Source organism: Andrographis paniculata, unplaced genomic scaffold (genome assembly GCF_009805555.1).
Source record: "Andrographis paniculata isolate CXL003 unplaced genomic scaffold, ASM980555v1 Contig15END, whole genome shotgun sequence".
In the NCBI taxonomy this organism is placed as follows: Eukaryota; Viridiplantae; Streptophyta; class Magnoliopsida; order Lamiales; family Acanthaceae; genus Andrographis; species Andrographis paniculata.
The window spans coordinates 1,035,094-1,051,160 of NW_026137435.1; the positions used below are offsets into that span (position 1 = coordinate 1,035,094).

Below are 16,067 nucleotides of genomic sequence, written 5' to 3' on the forward strand. Positions count from 1 at the left end.
TTTGTCATTTTTATTTTATTTATACTATATCTCAATATAATATTAATATTTTTAAAATATGCGAAAAAATAAATAAATATAGGAGAGAGGGAGTAATAATAATAATAATAATAATAATAATAATAACAGGATAGGGGTGGGTGGGGGGGGGGGGGTGGGGCGCATGAAGTTAGTTGAGAGAGGGTAGAGTAGAAATTATTCTACTATAAAAATGCGATGTAAGTTGTTGGGTGGACCCAAAAGAAAACGGAGGGTAGAAATGTCCATTGCTTTACGATGGAGATTCTGGCACGTGTCCTCAAATTTGTCTTCACGGTGTGTTTGTTTGCGCTTTTGGTTACTTTAAAAAAAATTGAATTAAAATTTTAATTCTAGGTAAAATAACATAAATATTCATTTGGGTAAACTTCCACTCGACTTTAATACACTGCAAATTATGTCTGAGAAGACAAGTCATACTATGTAATCATGTGAGCCATATGTGATAAATGAACATGAAAGTGTCCGAAATTTGAACCATAACTTTTGTTTTATCCCATCTTAATTTAAAGTACAATTTTTATCACTTTCTTCTGTTCATTCTAAAATATCGATTTTCTATTTTTTTTTAAAAAATAATCACACACTAATACTAAATTATCCTTTAACTTTTTCAAATTACAAACATACCATTACATATATAATTATTTTATACGAGCTCAAAATTTCTTACATACTCTAGCGACTAATAAACTATTACTCCCTCCGTCCCATTGAAATGTCAGTCATTTTTTCATTTTCGTCCGTCTCAAGACATGGTTATCATTTTCTAATTTAATAATTGTATTACCTACTTAACATAATAAATACCCTTTCAACTTACACTATATTACACAAATACCATTACTTTTATATTATACAATACTAATAGGGATATTTTCGTCTTTTTCACTACTAACTCATTATAATACTAATATTAAAAAATCTACGTGCAAAAAGTAAATAACAACCTTGCACGGAGACAGAGAGAGTATTATTTTTTTTTAATGCGGATTATAAAATAGTATCAAAATAGTATTTGAAATATCCAGACAAAACCTATATCAATTCAAATTCTACTATTTAGAACCTCTAAAATCAATCCAATCCAATCCAATTGTAACCCACAATCAAACAAAAAAATCCAGCTATTAATGCACAAGAATATCAAACATATACATGATCTAGAGCTTATTAAACATGCTAAAAATGGATAATGAAGATAGAAACTAAAGGTGCAATGCATAGTATACAAAAGGTCAAAATTGAACAAGAACATACCTATGTAAGCATATCTAAATTAACAAATTGATTAATACATGGCCATCCTTTATGTGAGATCCAAATTATCACAAGCTAAAAGCTGTACACTTTCATGATATATATATATATATATATAACAAACACATTCCATGGAGAAATAAATCTAATGCCACAATATACATATAGAAAACTCGATCTAACCTTATTTTGATTTAAATTATACGCCATAGTGTATGTATGCATGTGTGTGTGTATATAAACTCGCAGTATTTCTATTCCAAGAAAGAATCAAGAATGGCTATAGACATCATTCGTCTCTGTCCGCCCTATAAGAAGAGATCGTCAAACAAGCATACCATCATGCTTTGCCTTTCCTCTTCTCATCGAAGGCCTGTTTCAAGCGAAATGTAGAGTTTAAAGGATTTAACGCTTGCTTAATAAATAATTGGCAAAAAGTTACAACTTCATTCTATTCGTCAAATGATTAAATAAGAACAAGTTTGTCGTTTCTTCTTACTCTCCCAACAACTTATTAATATGGATTAGTTGGCTCTTTACTCAGGTGAAATCTTTATATTAAAATTTGAAAAAATAAAAAAAATAAAAAACAAGAGAGTTCTAGTTCAAGGTCATAAAAATGGAAGACTTGGCTTAATCACGCTTATTTACATTTATAGTTCGATTAGATGCTTAATTTTGAGTTTTATGTATCTATCAACGAGTAATTCACCTTAGAGACACAACAAATTCTTGACAGAAAATTTTGGGAGAAAACATGAACATCCACAGAGAATGCATTCAAGAAACTCATAAAAACGTCCCATAAAGAATGACTTCGTAGTATGGGGTAAAATCGTAATCGTGAGGTCATAGGTTCAAACTCTTGACACCTCTAAGTCTTGTCTGCCACATATAATTCACCTAAGGTGTGTTTGTTTGGGAGTTTGGATTTTAAGTTGGGATTTGAATAGTAAAAATTTTGAATTTGAATAGTTGTATGATGTGATATAAATAGGAGTTTATGTGATGTCTTGAATGTAAAATTGATTTTCAGTATAATATAAAAAATGAAAAATAGGTGTTTGATTTGATGTTTTTTGGGGGAAAAATGCGATGAATAGTGGAAATCTAATCCAATCCCCCAAACAAACACACCCCTAGTGTAACTTGTCTTGCTGGCTTAATTTGCAGGTTATTAAATTCGCCCAGAGGTTTACCCAGAGCGTACTCGAAGAGTAGCAGCTGAGGGTTTCTACATCATAAAAGAAAAAGAAAAGTCATAAAAACGCCGTAGAATAAAAAATTGCATACCTTGCTTTGAAAAATTCTCAATGTCAACACAATCATATCTCGCATCCTAAACAGAAAACAAGTATAATTATAAGCATTCAACATTAACAGTCACCTCACTGAAAAAGAACTCATAACCGAGAAAACCTAACAAGAATAATTTTAAGGGATTATGTAGAGAAAAGAGTAGAATCTAAAAAGTGGGGCATTTACCTCACGTCATTGTTTGTGCTAAAGGGATATGAGGAGCCATTCGCACATGTTAAGACAAACTGCGCCGAGAGCCCACTGGGTATTTTGATCTGAAAGTATATTTAAACGAAATGCAGATTAACGGCAACCAAAGGTATAGGGGATTTGTCATGTAAGAATAGGGGTAACATTTAGAATAGCAACTTTCAACCATGCTTTGGAATGTGAATAGTAAGAATAATACCAGCAAATCTTTCGAATATTTCTCGGAGATTACAACATCCTGTTTACTCTGAACCTTGACTTGAAAACCTGGTCGCCTCAGAGACAGGGTTGCTGGTTCCCAATTCTCGGATGAATCTAACTGACAAATTTTAGGAAACTTGACGTCAGAAAATTGTTTCCACAAACTTTGATAATGCTAAAAAACCCAACTTAAATATCGTTAGCCAATTGCAGGTACGTACTAGTTTTAAAAAAAATCGAAAGCAGGGTACTGTTAGTGATAAAGAATGGAAAGCAAGCGGAATTTGATAAGCACATACAAGAATTAGGATGGGAAATGTAGCTGATCCCTTAGAAACATATGCATCAATATCGTCTTGCATATCATCATCTGAAATTGTGTAGCATTTATTAGACAAAAATAAATATAATGTCGAGAAAAATGCAACCCATCTAAACAAGGACGTCAAAACTTGCTACTGAGATCTAAGCTTCCGTACCAAATATAAAATCCTATTAGAGAATTAGTCATCGATATTACACTCACCACATGTAATCTTGTTGTTTTCATTGGCAAAGATTCTGACAAGATCGCCCTGAAAAATGAAAATGACATCAATTTGTTCAGCAAATGAAAATTACAACAATATCAAGCAGCTAATGCACATGTTTAGACGTAACAATCCCAATGATATTTTTCAATTTTGAATTTCTACAGTATGGCGATCACATTAGGCACCGAGTAACCTGGAGCCAAGGCATGTTATCTCAAACTCCAAATGAACAGGAAAGTTCTCTGGACTTGTCTCTCTCTTATATTTACAAGTTCGGGAACCAAGACCAGGATTGTTGGGACTAGGTTTCTTCAAGTTGACATGGATGCTTTGGAAAATTGGATATTTTTTGTATGTCTTTCTAGTTGATGTTATATAATTATATTAATGGAAAAAAGATTACATATTGTTTAGGAGAATAACCCCATGAAATGTTATTTTATTTTATTCTTGTCAAGTTATTGTCTTTTATATTAGTCAAGCGAAACTTTTTGTAAAATTCTAGACTTCGAGAACTTCTAAGTATCAGCAAGTTTGAGACATTGTTAGATCCTTGAAACTTAAAGTTGCCTATGTTACTAAAATTACCAACCAATAATTTAGTTACAGCATAGGATAAAAACATAAAATAAATAATCTATAATCTATTCAAACATAACTTACCAAATATATAGCAACGTCAAACAGAACACATATACAAGAATATAGTTGTATTTTAGACTTAAAAACCAGGAATACGTTAATTCTATCCCTAGGAAATATGGTTATCATTGCCGTTTCCATATTTTACATGTTTAGGGCAGTTGAGAACTTAAGATGTTCATAAAGTGAAGTATCTTTTAAATTATTGTTCTCCGTCTAAATTTAGTAATTACTCATGTTCGCAAACGCAGCATGCACTACATGCAAAGTACTGAAAAACTTAACAAGTCAATATGATAATTTAAATGAAAAAATAAAATAAAAATGAAATGTGATCCTCATTAGTTAATTTAATATTCTTAGCTTTGTGCATGCAACTATTTATTCAAAGACAGATAGAAAAATATATTCGTTAATCCGTAGAATCACAATAAAGGCATTGCTAATTACGGTGTCCATGTTCCCAACACTTTGCGTGCTTCACAATCTTCTATAAAAGAAAAAGTGAGATGTTTCACTTAATACCCCGACGTTGCCTTAAGAGTTATCATTGTTGAAAAAATTAGCTACGGTGTTTGCAATTTCCTATTTGAGACTTTAAACAAGTTAAAACTAAAGGTATGTTTATTTCTATTTTGGATTCAAAGCTTTTTTTCTTGTAGAATTTCAACAATACATCACTACCCAAACAGTTATTTAATGCAAAAACATCAAAATCACTACTAAAAGAAACAAAAGAAAAACATCAAAAGAACACATACTAACGCTTTGTTTACTTTGGTTTTATATTTGTGTTTTTTATTTAGATAGTAGTTGAATGTGATATTTTGTGAAAAAAAAAAACAATATATTTTTAAGACATTGGAGCACAGATTTGGTTGACGAAGAGAGTATTATAGATTGTGTGATGCAAATACAAGATAAAAATTACAAATACACAATAATAGCTTTCACTCAAAAACTTCACTTTCTAGTTTCTATAAAATAAATAATTATTATTCAAAACGGTTTTTTCAAAGTAAAATAATTGCTCCTAATATTACCCTTACATAAATCTTTCCAACATCATTCAATAAATTAATTTTCATAGTTAAAGATGTTTTTCAGCATGACCTCAAGGATCTGTGCTGATTTTCAAATGCTGTTTTTATTTATTTTTTTTCAGTTCAATATATTGAATTAAAATATGAAATATATTGTTTTGATAGTATGGTTATATTGTTCATGTATTCGTTTGTGATTTTTAGTTTTGTAACATGGGGAATAATTATATATGAGACGTGCACTTAAGATATGTTAACACAGACATGTTACATGTTCATAATTTAGTTATGTTGTTCAATAATAAAACTTTTACTGAATTATTATCTATATTTTTTTATGTGATGAATATGTTGTATATAGACAGATAGTATAGTGTTTCACAAAATATCAACATGTTGTTGCATAAATTTATATTCAAAATATTTATTCATTTCCGTGGTGCAATATGCTGAATATATATATATATATATATTATATGAAATGATCAATTAAAACATACAAGATGTTTTTATTAGCATGTTAGGGATCTACTCCAGACCACTAATTATTTCACTTGTTCTTCTGGCATTTTGTTTTACTATGATTCTATTCACAAACATTCATACTATGGGTTGCTACGATCTTCACTTCTAATTCTATTTTTAACTATAAATAACAAACAAAAGTACTTGCACACTTATTGAAAGCCAAAGATAGTGAAAATTGACATCTCTTATATCAAGGTCAGCAATAAGAAGCAATAAAGGTAGTACGGCTACATTACCTGTCGCCCTTGCTCGTCCATTGGTATACACTCAACAGCGACAAGTTTATCCACATCATCAGCCGTCACCAAATAATCTGGATTCGTAGCTCCTGCAATGGATAGATATTCAAATTTAATGAATACACAGAATATATATATATATATACACACACACACACATATACTGCATATTATATGAAAAGTGTTATGTGATGTAGTTTGCGTGAGCAAATAAAGAGGTAAACAAAAATAAAGCAGTGGTAAGGTCCAAGGCTCAAATTTAAAATACCTTCAATATACTGCCGTGTACCATCTGGATAATGGCGAACCCACTTGTATGCAGAATTGAATGACAAAGAAAAAGAAAAGTTCATCAGTTCCTGAGATCCTCAAACACGTTAATTATTCAACACAATTATTCTAGCCAATACCTGAAACATGCATAGAGAAGTTCCGCGCATAGGAAATCCACAGCCCAAGAGTTTACAGCCTGGTTTAGCATCCCCTATGATCTGGAAGTTTTCAATTCCAGGGCCATCATCTGAGGTGGAACTTTTGGTCATATGTTGGACAAGAGGAAGGTATGAAGCTGAGATACGACATGTTACATTTCTTACCTTCTGAAACAAACGAATCTGCGGCATCTTGCATCACTGGAGCATGGGGAAATTGATTAGTTCTTTGCTCAGATGCAGACATAAATCCACTTCTATCAAGCATGTTGTTCCCAATGTGACCTGCAACGTTTCTGTAATTTTAAGCTGTCAGCATGAATGAATGCTCGGGATGAGATTTGACGAGATTGCAGAAATTGGGCAAAAAGTAACATTTTAAGCTGGAATACCATCGAATAAGGACAAAAAATTATTTCAGGGCCATTGAATAATTGATTACGTTATTCTCTATACAAGGTAAAAAGCTTTAAATGTTGGCACAGTCATCAAGAAATAACAGAAAGATAATGCATGAATTTCATATCAAATACGGCTGGATAAACAGATTGTGCATGTAAGCAGAAAATACAAAGAGAAATGAAACGTGTAGCAGAAAGCAAATGAAATTGATTAATTCAAACAGTAAGTGCAAGTTCTAAAAACAAACCCCAGGATCTTAAGTATAGGAACTCTAAGCCCCAAGAAAAATAGCAAAAAGTTTTGCCAGAGTAAAGAAAACATTATAATGCTAATATAAGCAGTTACAGTAATCACATTGAGAATCTTCCATCACACTAGCAATATAACCTAAACGAAAAGCATCAATCAGAGAGTAAAGAATGCAATGGGCTAACAAGGAAAAGATGACATATTCAAAAAATGATTCGAACACAAGAGTAGAATGCTGCACACTAATCTGGTTAACTGAAAATAACTGCACACTGATACTAGAAACTTTCGAAAACATCAAATCCTTCCAGCTTACATAATGTTGACATGAAAGAAATAAGCACTCGCTACTCTAGCTTTAACCACTGTGATGATTCACACACACACCCCCCCGGTATATCTATCCTTGTATATTCATTTAAAACTAATCTTGCGTAACTGCTAATTTTCCTTACGAGGAACAATAATTGCCATACTATGAAAGCGCCTTCAACTAGAAAAATTCAACAAATTAACATAGAATTAACCATAAAGTGAACCCAAAGATTGCCATTCATACTAGGACACATGGTGCTTTGCTGCTAAACAATTTAATTTAGTGTATCTTTCCAAAACAAAATTAAAATATAAATCCTTAGAGCTTGTTACTAGCTCCAATGCCTTCCATGAATCGTCTATTTATTTTAGTGTCAAGAACACCATATGTATGTTCTACAAAAATGTAACACTAAGAGTGAAGCAATAAAAAGTTTCTTTAGCTTTCAATTTTGGATCTGGGCCCAGAAGTAACTTAAGTACTTCCACTTTCAAGACGAAGGTTTACAAAGCTCCAGCGTTTAAAATGCCCAATAAACGAGACTTCAATAAATGTAGCACTAAATCCAAGAGCTCTAAAATATTCAGGCCAACCTATCAATGTCAGGTAATGTTCCTAGAATACTTTCATGATTTGGAAACTGCCGTATCTCAGCGTCCCGCGTCAAGCCTTTGGCATGTTTCGAATCATTGTCTTGCACATATCGGGAAGCATCATCAGCTGATTCCGAACCTTTTCCATCAGCATAGTGACTATAGTAAGAAAACCCATGTACCCCCTGCCAAACAAAGCTCATACAGTAAGTTCTCATTTTTAAGATATAGAACACACTGCATAGTGATTGATGAGGTGATGATCAGCTGAAGTTAACTTTTCTACAACACATCGTTGCCACCAAAATGAATAGCCATCTTATTAGTATGTAAATATAGTATCACAAGCTTGAATAAAGGTGCAAACTTGAGACAATAAGGTTATAGGAATTACCATAGAATTATTTTGAAATTGGTCGGTCATGGGACTTATATTTGCAATTCCTTTATCAACAAAGCCATTTCTGGGATTATTACTGATCATGGCATTCACTTCTGCAAGTCGGGCCTGCATCCAATTTACTCCTTGTTAGATTTATCAAAAACACAACAGTAAGGCCGGGCAAGCTAGAGAAGTTACTGATCTATAGCAACAAGCTAATTGAGCTTGACTATAAAAAGAGCATACAATGATAAGATGATTGTTATATATTCAATCAGGTAGAGGCAAAGAAAATTGAACTAGCAATAATCACAATGCCATCAGTTACTAAATGGAAATTTCCTTTTATGTAGTTGAGACCCATATTGTCCTGAATGTTTCCACCCTTCCAATTCTCTCACCAGAGACAGATAACAATATTGATTGATTTCTAGGAATACAAAATCACTAAGATTGAACATTCAGGAATAAACCATCTAAGTCAGTTCAGTGTGGTTCAAGTTTCATTGAAGTGAATCAAGCCCAGAAAAACAGAACATCAAAGATCAGTGTTTCGTAATAGCAAAACACTGATGCCAGAGATTCTCTAGCATGAAACCGCTGACTCTGCCTGGTTTAAGCCTTTCATTTTTCACCTTCCTGCTTCTGTTTGTAAACCTGAGTTATTCTCTAATTTTGATGTATTCGGTACTATTTTCCATTTATATAGACTTAAAGCTAAAAATATACACACACTTCTTTCAACATATTCTATGGGACTAGAATGACAGTAGATCCCTCTAGGAAATCCAGGTTGTTTCCATTTCAATCCACTGCATTCTACAGTAAATGTTTTCCCCCTCATTTTCCTGAACGCACCCAAAACCACCATCAAATCAATCATTTAGTACACATTTTATAACACATACTATCTATATCTTTTCCAAAACATATAAAAACAAAGCATAATTATCAATAACTATTTCCTGTTCAAAACATTTCAACTCTGAAACACCTCAAAGCTTTCTATATCACTTTTCTCAGTGTTCATTACTTGTTGCAGAAGCCAAATAATCCAAATTGATGTCAATATCTCTTGCCACATGCATACACCCAAGCATGGTATAATACCAAACTACAACTTCAACCAGCCCGAAAATGGGATATAGCATCAATAAAAAGTTTAAAAACAAATAAGCAATGATTTTAGATGAGTCAATTCTTGATCTAACACTCAAACAATGATGCCGGGGAAGCTCGAAACATGTAAAGATTCAAACATAACTTGAAGAGCAGAATCCAGGTAAAAATAAAAAATAAAAAAAAAGAAAAAAAGAAAAGAAAGAAGGGCGGGCACTGTTCATTTAATCACCATAGTATGTAGTAGATAATTACAATACCATTTGGCTTTATTTTACATTGAAGAGCAGCAAAAGAAACCACCAGTTCATGAATAATATAGATATGTATGTGTGTGCGCTAGAAGCTTACATTAGAAGCTCTTATCTTCAGCTGCAGTTGATCATGTAAGTGCTGCAAAAAATACAAGAGCATAAACCATTATCACAAGACATCCAAGCATAGGTTTCATGAAGAAAATTTTCACCAACTAAACAAGGTGCACAGCTTAAAATAAACAGAAAGGTAAAGAGGAGAGAAGAGAGGGAGGGGGGAGGGTGCAGGGTCTGTAGAGAGCGAGAGAGAGGGAAAGAGAGCTATGAGCTAATTTAGGGGAGTAAAAGCTAATGAAAGCAGAAAATAATATATTATGGGACAACTGTATATTTTCAATGAGTTAAAGACCACAGCTAATTGAACATAATGATTAATGAGTTAATGACGCTTTTGCTGAAGGATATTAAAATTCAGATTCCATGAACAAAAATGGCTGATATTCCAAATATAAAATCTAAATCCCACCCTTCCTATTAGGAATCTAGAAAAAATAACATCACGAAAAATTATCATACACAATTATTTAAATGCCTGCTTGAAACTAGCTAGATGTCTATCCTAAAGTGATTTCTAATACGATTAAAAAGTCATTTTTATAAATATTATTTACCTAGATTAGGATATCTACTCTTAGTTGTTGCCTAAATTAGTCCTCATAAAGTGCTAGTCTAGATTAGCCTCAGCTGCCTCATAATAAATAAAGTGTGTCAAAACTTAATAATAATGCATGCTGAAATTAATAAATGAGTGTGGACAAATGCTCCACATTGAAAATGTAATAAATTGTGGACTAAGATATAAAGTGGGTTTCAACTACAAGCCTTGAAGTGTTAACCTTTTGTGGGATTATATTGAGTTAAGGCCACTAACATACAAGTCTATCAAATAACCATAAAGTACTCTCAAATTACAACAAAGTGATTATTTAATCAATCAAAACACACAATCCTTAATTTCCAACGTGGTGTCCAAGCTCAAACATCTCAAACCTGTACATTATGTGATGTTTCTACATTGACCATAAGATTTGACTTCTAATTATTTTGCTGCCTATGTTACATCTAAAACAGAAAAAAAACGAAAAGATAAATTAATTGCCATCTACCTATTTCCATGGAATCTTGCTAAAGTCTCATTCTGCTGTTTTTGGCTGCCTATTCGACATTCTAATGTTTTAGTAACTCAACACCAACTGTCCAACTTAGCAATCTTGTTAGATTCAGATATGCTCAGCTTGAGAAGACATGTCATAAGTATAAATATAAATTTAGAATGCATTTTTTGAATTAAAATTAGTAGCATTTAATCTAAATTATAATTGATGTAGGTATTATTTATTTGGGTTCTTGATATTTATGTTTAGTTTAAACGAATGAGGGTGAAATAAGCTTGAGGAAATAAATAAGAAGGCGCAATAATATAATAATAATGCAACAACAACAAATAATGCATATGGCTCTCGAGTCCAAAAGACAGCTAAATGGTCAAGCATGTGGATGGAATACATTGCAACAGATCTATGAAATAGACTTGACACAACTTCATCATAATTAATAGTATAAATCCCACACCTTGATGCTGTTGGCTAAAGCAGAGGAATTCGTAGCATGAGGCAAAGTTCCATATTCAGCCAATATCCCAATCAAAGATGTAGTGAAGATATGTTTCTCGTCGTCTACAGCCTGGAATCCATGTGAATTCTCATTTGAAGAAAAATAAAAGAAAAAAACACTATAGGATAGGAAATATATGATGAATTAAAAAAAGAGAGAGACAGAACCAGAGAATAAATTAATATTCACCGTGAATAGAGAAATAATAATGTAAATATTTCATTTTTCCATAAAGTTGCCAACTGAATAAAACAAAATTATAGGAATGGGTATAAAGGAGTCCAATGACATTTAAGCAAAGAACAATAAGAATAGATCTTAGTTTGGGTAAGCTACTAAGGAATTCGGATACATTCAAAGTGAAACTCAGCAACTAGTTCCCGAAGGTGCAGTTTCTCTGCCAGCTCAAAACTCCGTTTCATCAAATAAGAACAAATCTTAGAAACATGATAGCACAAAAGCAAAAAACGATACAGCTGATATTTGCACATACATCATAATGAAGTTATGTATAGAGATAAGGCTATACTATTAAAAAAGTATTAGCCCTAACACAGGTACTCAAAAGGTAAGCATGTTTTTGTATGAAATAACCAGAAAGAGACGGAAAAGAGCAACACCTGAACCAAGTGCTTACCTTTAGTTCATTAAGCAAGTTTAAGTTTACTTCAAGATCCCCTTTCCTTCGTGCCAGTTCATTGGATGCAGATGTAACAACTTCACTTTGCTTTTCATCCAACGCCTACGGCCAGAAAAAAGTTATTTCATGCCACAATGAGAAAAGAAGAAACATAAAAAAAGAAAAAGAAGCATTAGCTAAAGTGGCAGGTGCAATTGCAAGTACCATCCGTAGCTCGGAGAATTTCCTCTCAAGTGCATATTTCTCGTTCAATAATTCTGATTCCTACAGTCATAGTTGATATATGCAAATATAACTTTTGAACAACATATATACATATATATAATAACAGTAGATGATTATATTCTGATCGATTCAAACTAAAAGAAAAGGTCTTACTCTAATACTTGCAAGGGCAATCTGTTCCCTAAGATACTGAAGTTCCTTCTCCTGATCTCTTGCACGTGCATAAAGCTCCTAAAAAGCATTTCATCTTCATACAGATCTTTGAAATGATATGAATTCCTATCTTCTAAACAAATACCAATACAGATACCATGGTTTCTTGGTCTTCTGACCGAATCATGTTATCTTTATTATCCTTCACACTTTTCGTTGCCGGAGTTGCTTCCAATTTTTGCCTGTGGGAAGACAAATATTAACCTGAAGAAAATGAAGAGCTAAACATTTACATTCTAACTTCCTTGAACTTGGTACTAATTTACCTGGCTGCAAAGTCCGAGCCTTTTCCTAGAGTCTTGACATCCATGTAGCCGTTGGAAGATTTTTCACCAGAAGACATAGCCCTTCGAGTCTTGAGCCCAAAAAGAATCAAGTTCGATTCACCCAATTCAGCATATTTTAGAACAAAATTAATAATTCATATCCATTTGAGCACCACTCCTGGTCCTTACTGCCCCTCACGAACAACTAGCCATGAGCTCAACTAAACACCTATAAATGACGAACAATGTTATTTCCATATATGTGTTCATACTGACACAAATTCTCCAATTTCCATATATAGACAACGAGAAGTGTTCAATTCGCATAGTAGAACAGAATGTCGAAACATGCCAAATTTTAGCTCATTGCACTCCAAAATAAATCACAATCACTCCTAAAGCAAATTGTTCATAATAGATAACATTTTTAAGTGTTGAGAGCCCATACAGATACAAACAATACTTGAGGGCAGAAAAACCCTTACGGATACGTTTTCCCTACCTCAACTACAAAATTACAAACCATCTGCTACAAATTACATCGAGAGAAAAAAAAAACACAAAGTTAAACAAAGCATATGAACAAATATATAAGATTAAAGCAACTCAATCCAAAAGCTACTGAAATACATAAATACATCACCCAACAGTGTTCGATCCAAAAGTGTTCCAGACAAACCCGAATTTTCAAAAATTTAGAACGTATAGTGATAAAAAAAGAAAAAACCAAACAAGTGAAACGCACATTACGAATAGCAATATAGAGCTACTAGAACAGCTAAAAAACAGCAACAACCAAAGGGCCCCAAAACCTTCAAATAGAAAATGAACAAGAAATCAAAATCCGCTCAAATTAAGCAAGAGCAAAAAATACGACCTTAACAAAACAAAAAACAAAACACTAATAATAGTAATAAGTGAATAATTGAAGTGAAACACGAAATCCAAAGTGGGGAGGGAGGGCTGCGAAAACCCCGAAATACGAAAAACCGATTATCAGACAATTCAATAGCCTACGAAATCCCAATCAATCAATCACAACAAATCATGCAATCGAGAGCTCATAAGCAGCAAAAACATTATTCAAAAGAAATATAAATATATACACACATACTTGGGAATAACGAATTGAGTTGAATTAAAGGGGGGAAATACAAAAGAAGCGACTGGTTCGAGTTTGAGTCACCTGGTTTGATTCCTTTCACTGTGAAGTGCGTCTGAAAACCTCAATAAACCAGGCCCGCCATTGAAATCAAAGACAAGAAATTATTCATGGGTCTCTACAGACACAAGGGGGAGAAAAACGGGAGCGTCCGAGTTTTTCTTACGACGTTGGCATCAGAAAAGTCAGAGGCTTGGTCGTTGGAGTTATTTATTTATTTATTTATGTAATGGTTTGAGGGTTTTATTTTTTTATTTTATTTGTTGAAAATTTTGGATTTATTTTGATTTGGCTTGAAATTATTTTATAATTACAATTTTAAATTTTAATTGTTATTTTAAAATAGTTAGTTTGTATTATAATTTTAAATTAATTTTAAATTTAAAAGAAAGTCATTGTTACGAGTCCACCACTTATACTAGGCGCTACCCTAGCTATTCCAGGCGGAACACAAGTAGATTAATATTTTTGTTGAAATCATAATATAAATAATATTAATTTTGATTTGAAAAATTTTAGAAATAATTCACATTTTAATTTTAATTTTATTTAAATAATATTTTTATTATAATATTTTATAGTAAATAAATAAATAAATATCTTTTATTGGTCAATAAAAATATTTAAAATAATTTTGATACTATAAAGGAAAAGAATATTTTTATAAGAATTATGAATATTTTAATATTTCTATAATGATTATTTTTACTATAATAAAAATAAGTAATTTTTTAATAGAACAAAATAAATGATAAAATAATATATTGAATTGAAATAAAAGAAGTAATAATATATTTTTATTAAAAATCATAAAAACTTCAAAGACATCAATTTTTATTTTTTATTTTTTTTTATAACATGGGAATTCGCGGCTGGTTTGGATAAATTTCAAATTTAACATAACAACCTGCAAATTAGGTTTTACAAAACAAGTCACATTTGACGAATTATGTGTAAACCGGCTGCGTGAGGGTCAAAAGTCTATTCTCATTCTATCACCCATCTCTTGCCGAATTAAATGAAATAATTTTTAAAAAATTGTATGAAAAATAATATATTATTTTAAATTAAATATTTAACTTTTTTTAATAAGTATTTAATTTTTTTTAAAAATTTTTAGTTTTGTATAAAATATAATATATTTATTATAATTAGTTTTTGAAAATCGTAATAAAAAAATAGTATTAAAAGAACATAGAAAATATTGTATGGAATTTAATGGATATTGTAATATATAAAAGAATTGTAATATATTGTATAATAAAATATGAAATTATGATATATCACGATATATGTTACTATCACTATTAGTAACAAAGATTATTCTACTTATCTCATCGTATTTTCAGTAATTTTTTTTAATACATTTTTATAATAAATCAATTTTCATTTTTATCTATTTTATTTTTACTTAAAATATTATTATTATTTAATTTTTATTTCTAATTAAATGAAAACAATTTTTATGAACAAAAATACTAAAACTAAGTATTTACGAAGAAATTGAAGAAAAATGAAAAAACAAAAGGGAATATGCACTATCAAAGGATCCCGCTATTCCAAAATTTGGCTACACTTTGTTTTTACCTTTTTTTTTTTATTTGGCTACCCTTTGTTTTTACCTTTTATTTTATTGTATTTTTTATTTTGACTGTAGGATGCCTTCTTTCTATTTTCTTTTTTTAAGTTATACATTTTTTCCAAAAAAATAATACACTGTTCATATTATTTTTATATTCTCTATATAATTTTTTGTATTTTACATAATTTTTTTTCAATAATTTTACAAAACAAACACACTCGTATTCTCTATCAAAATTTGTCAAATCTTTACTTTATTTTTTATTTTTTATATTATTTCATTCCTTCCAACTTAAAGTATTATTTTTACCGTTTTCATCTTGTGCAATTAAAAAATACTACTATCAAATTTCTATTTTAATAAAAATAACTATACATTAATACCAAAATACCTTTAATTTTTAATAAATATATATCATTACACACGTACAATTGCTATTTCAAAAAGTCAAAGAAAAAAATATAAAATTTTCTTACCATTCCACTAACCAATAAAATACTATTATTTTTTAATTTACGGTAAAATTTCAAAAGAGTATTTTTGAATGAGACGAAGAGAGTATTAA

General features: G+C 31.2%; 1 protein-coding gene across 1 annotated transcript; it reads right to left on the bottom strand.

Annotated features, from left to right (window-relative positions):
- Nucleotides 1–1,249: 1,249 nt before the first annotated feature.
- LOC127263067 (uncharacterized) lies at nt 1,250–14,099 on the bottom strand. Its single transcript, XM_051292006.1, has 20 exons — nt 13,945–14,099; nt 12,759–12,987; nt 12,590–12,674; nt 12,433–12,510; nt 12,259–12,318; nt 12,052–12,156; nt 11,373–11,483; nt 9,838–9,879; nt 8,380–8,493; nt 7,986–8,170; nt 6,591–6,721; nt 6,405–6,514; nt 6,263–6,305; nt 5,992–6,083; nt 3,536–3,584; nt 3,309–3,379; nt 3,008–3,127; nt 2,785–2,873; nt 2,593–2,638; nt 1,250–1,672 (listed from the first exon to the last, which is right to left on the bottom strand). Exons 2-20 carry the CDS (start codon nt 12,833–12,835, stop codon nt 1,640–1,642), a joined length of 1,641 nt encoding a protein of 546 aa, XP_051147963.1. The 5' UTR covers nt 12,836–12,987; nt 13,945–14,099; the 3' UTR covers nt 1,250–1,639.
- Nucleotides 14,100–16,067: the final 1,968 nt, after the last annotated feature.

Bases quoted from the DNA above. Each gene is read 5' to 3' on its own strand.
- LOC127263067 (XM_051292006.1), bottom strand. From the start codon at position 12,835: ATGTCTTCTGGTGAAAAATCTTCCAACGGCTACATGGATGTCAAGACT. The intron at 12,511-12,589 runs GTATCTGTATTG...AATGCTTTTTAG, and splicing joins CAGAAGACCAAGAAACCATG to GAGCTTTATGCACGTGCAAG. The intron at 6,515-6,590 runs GTAAGAAATGTA...GTTCCACCTCAG, and splicing joins AGATTCGTTTGTTTCAGAAG to ATGATGGCCCTGGAATTGAA.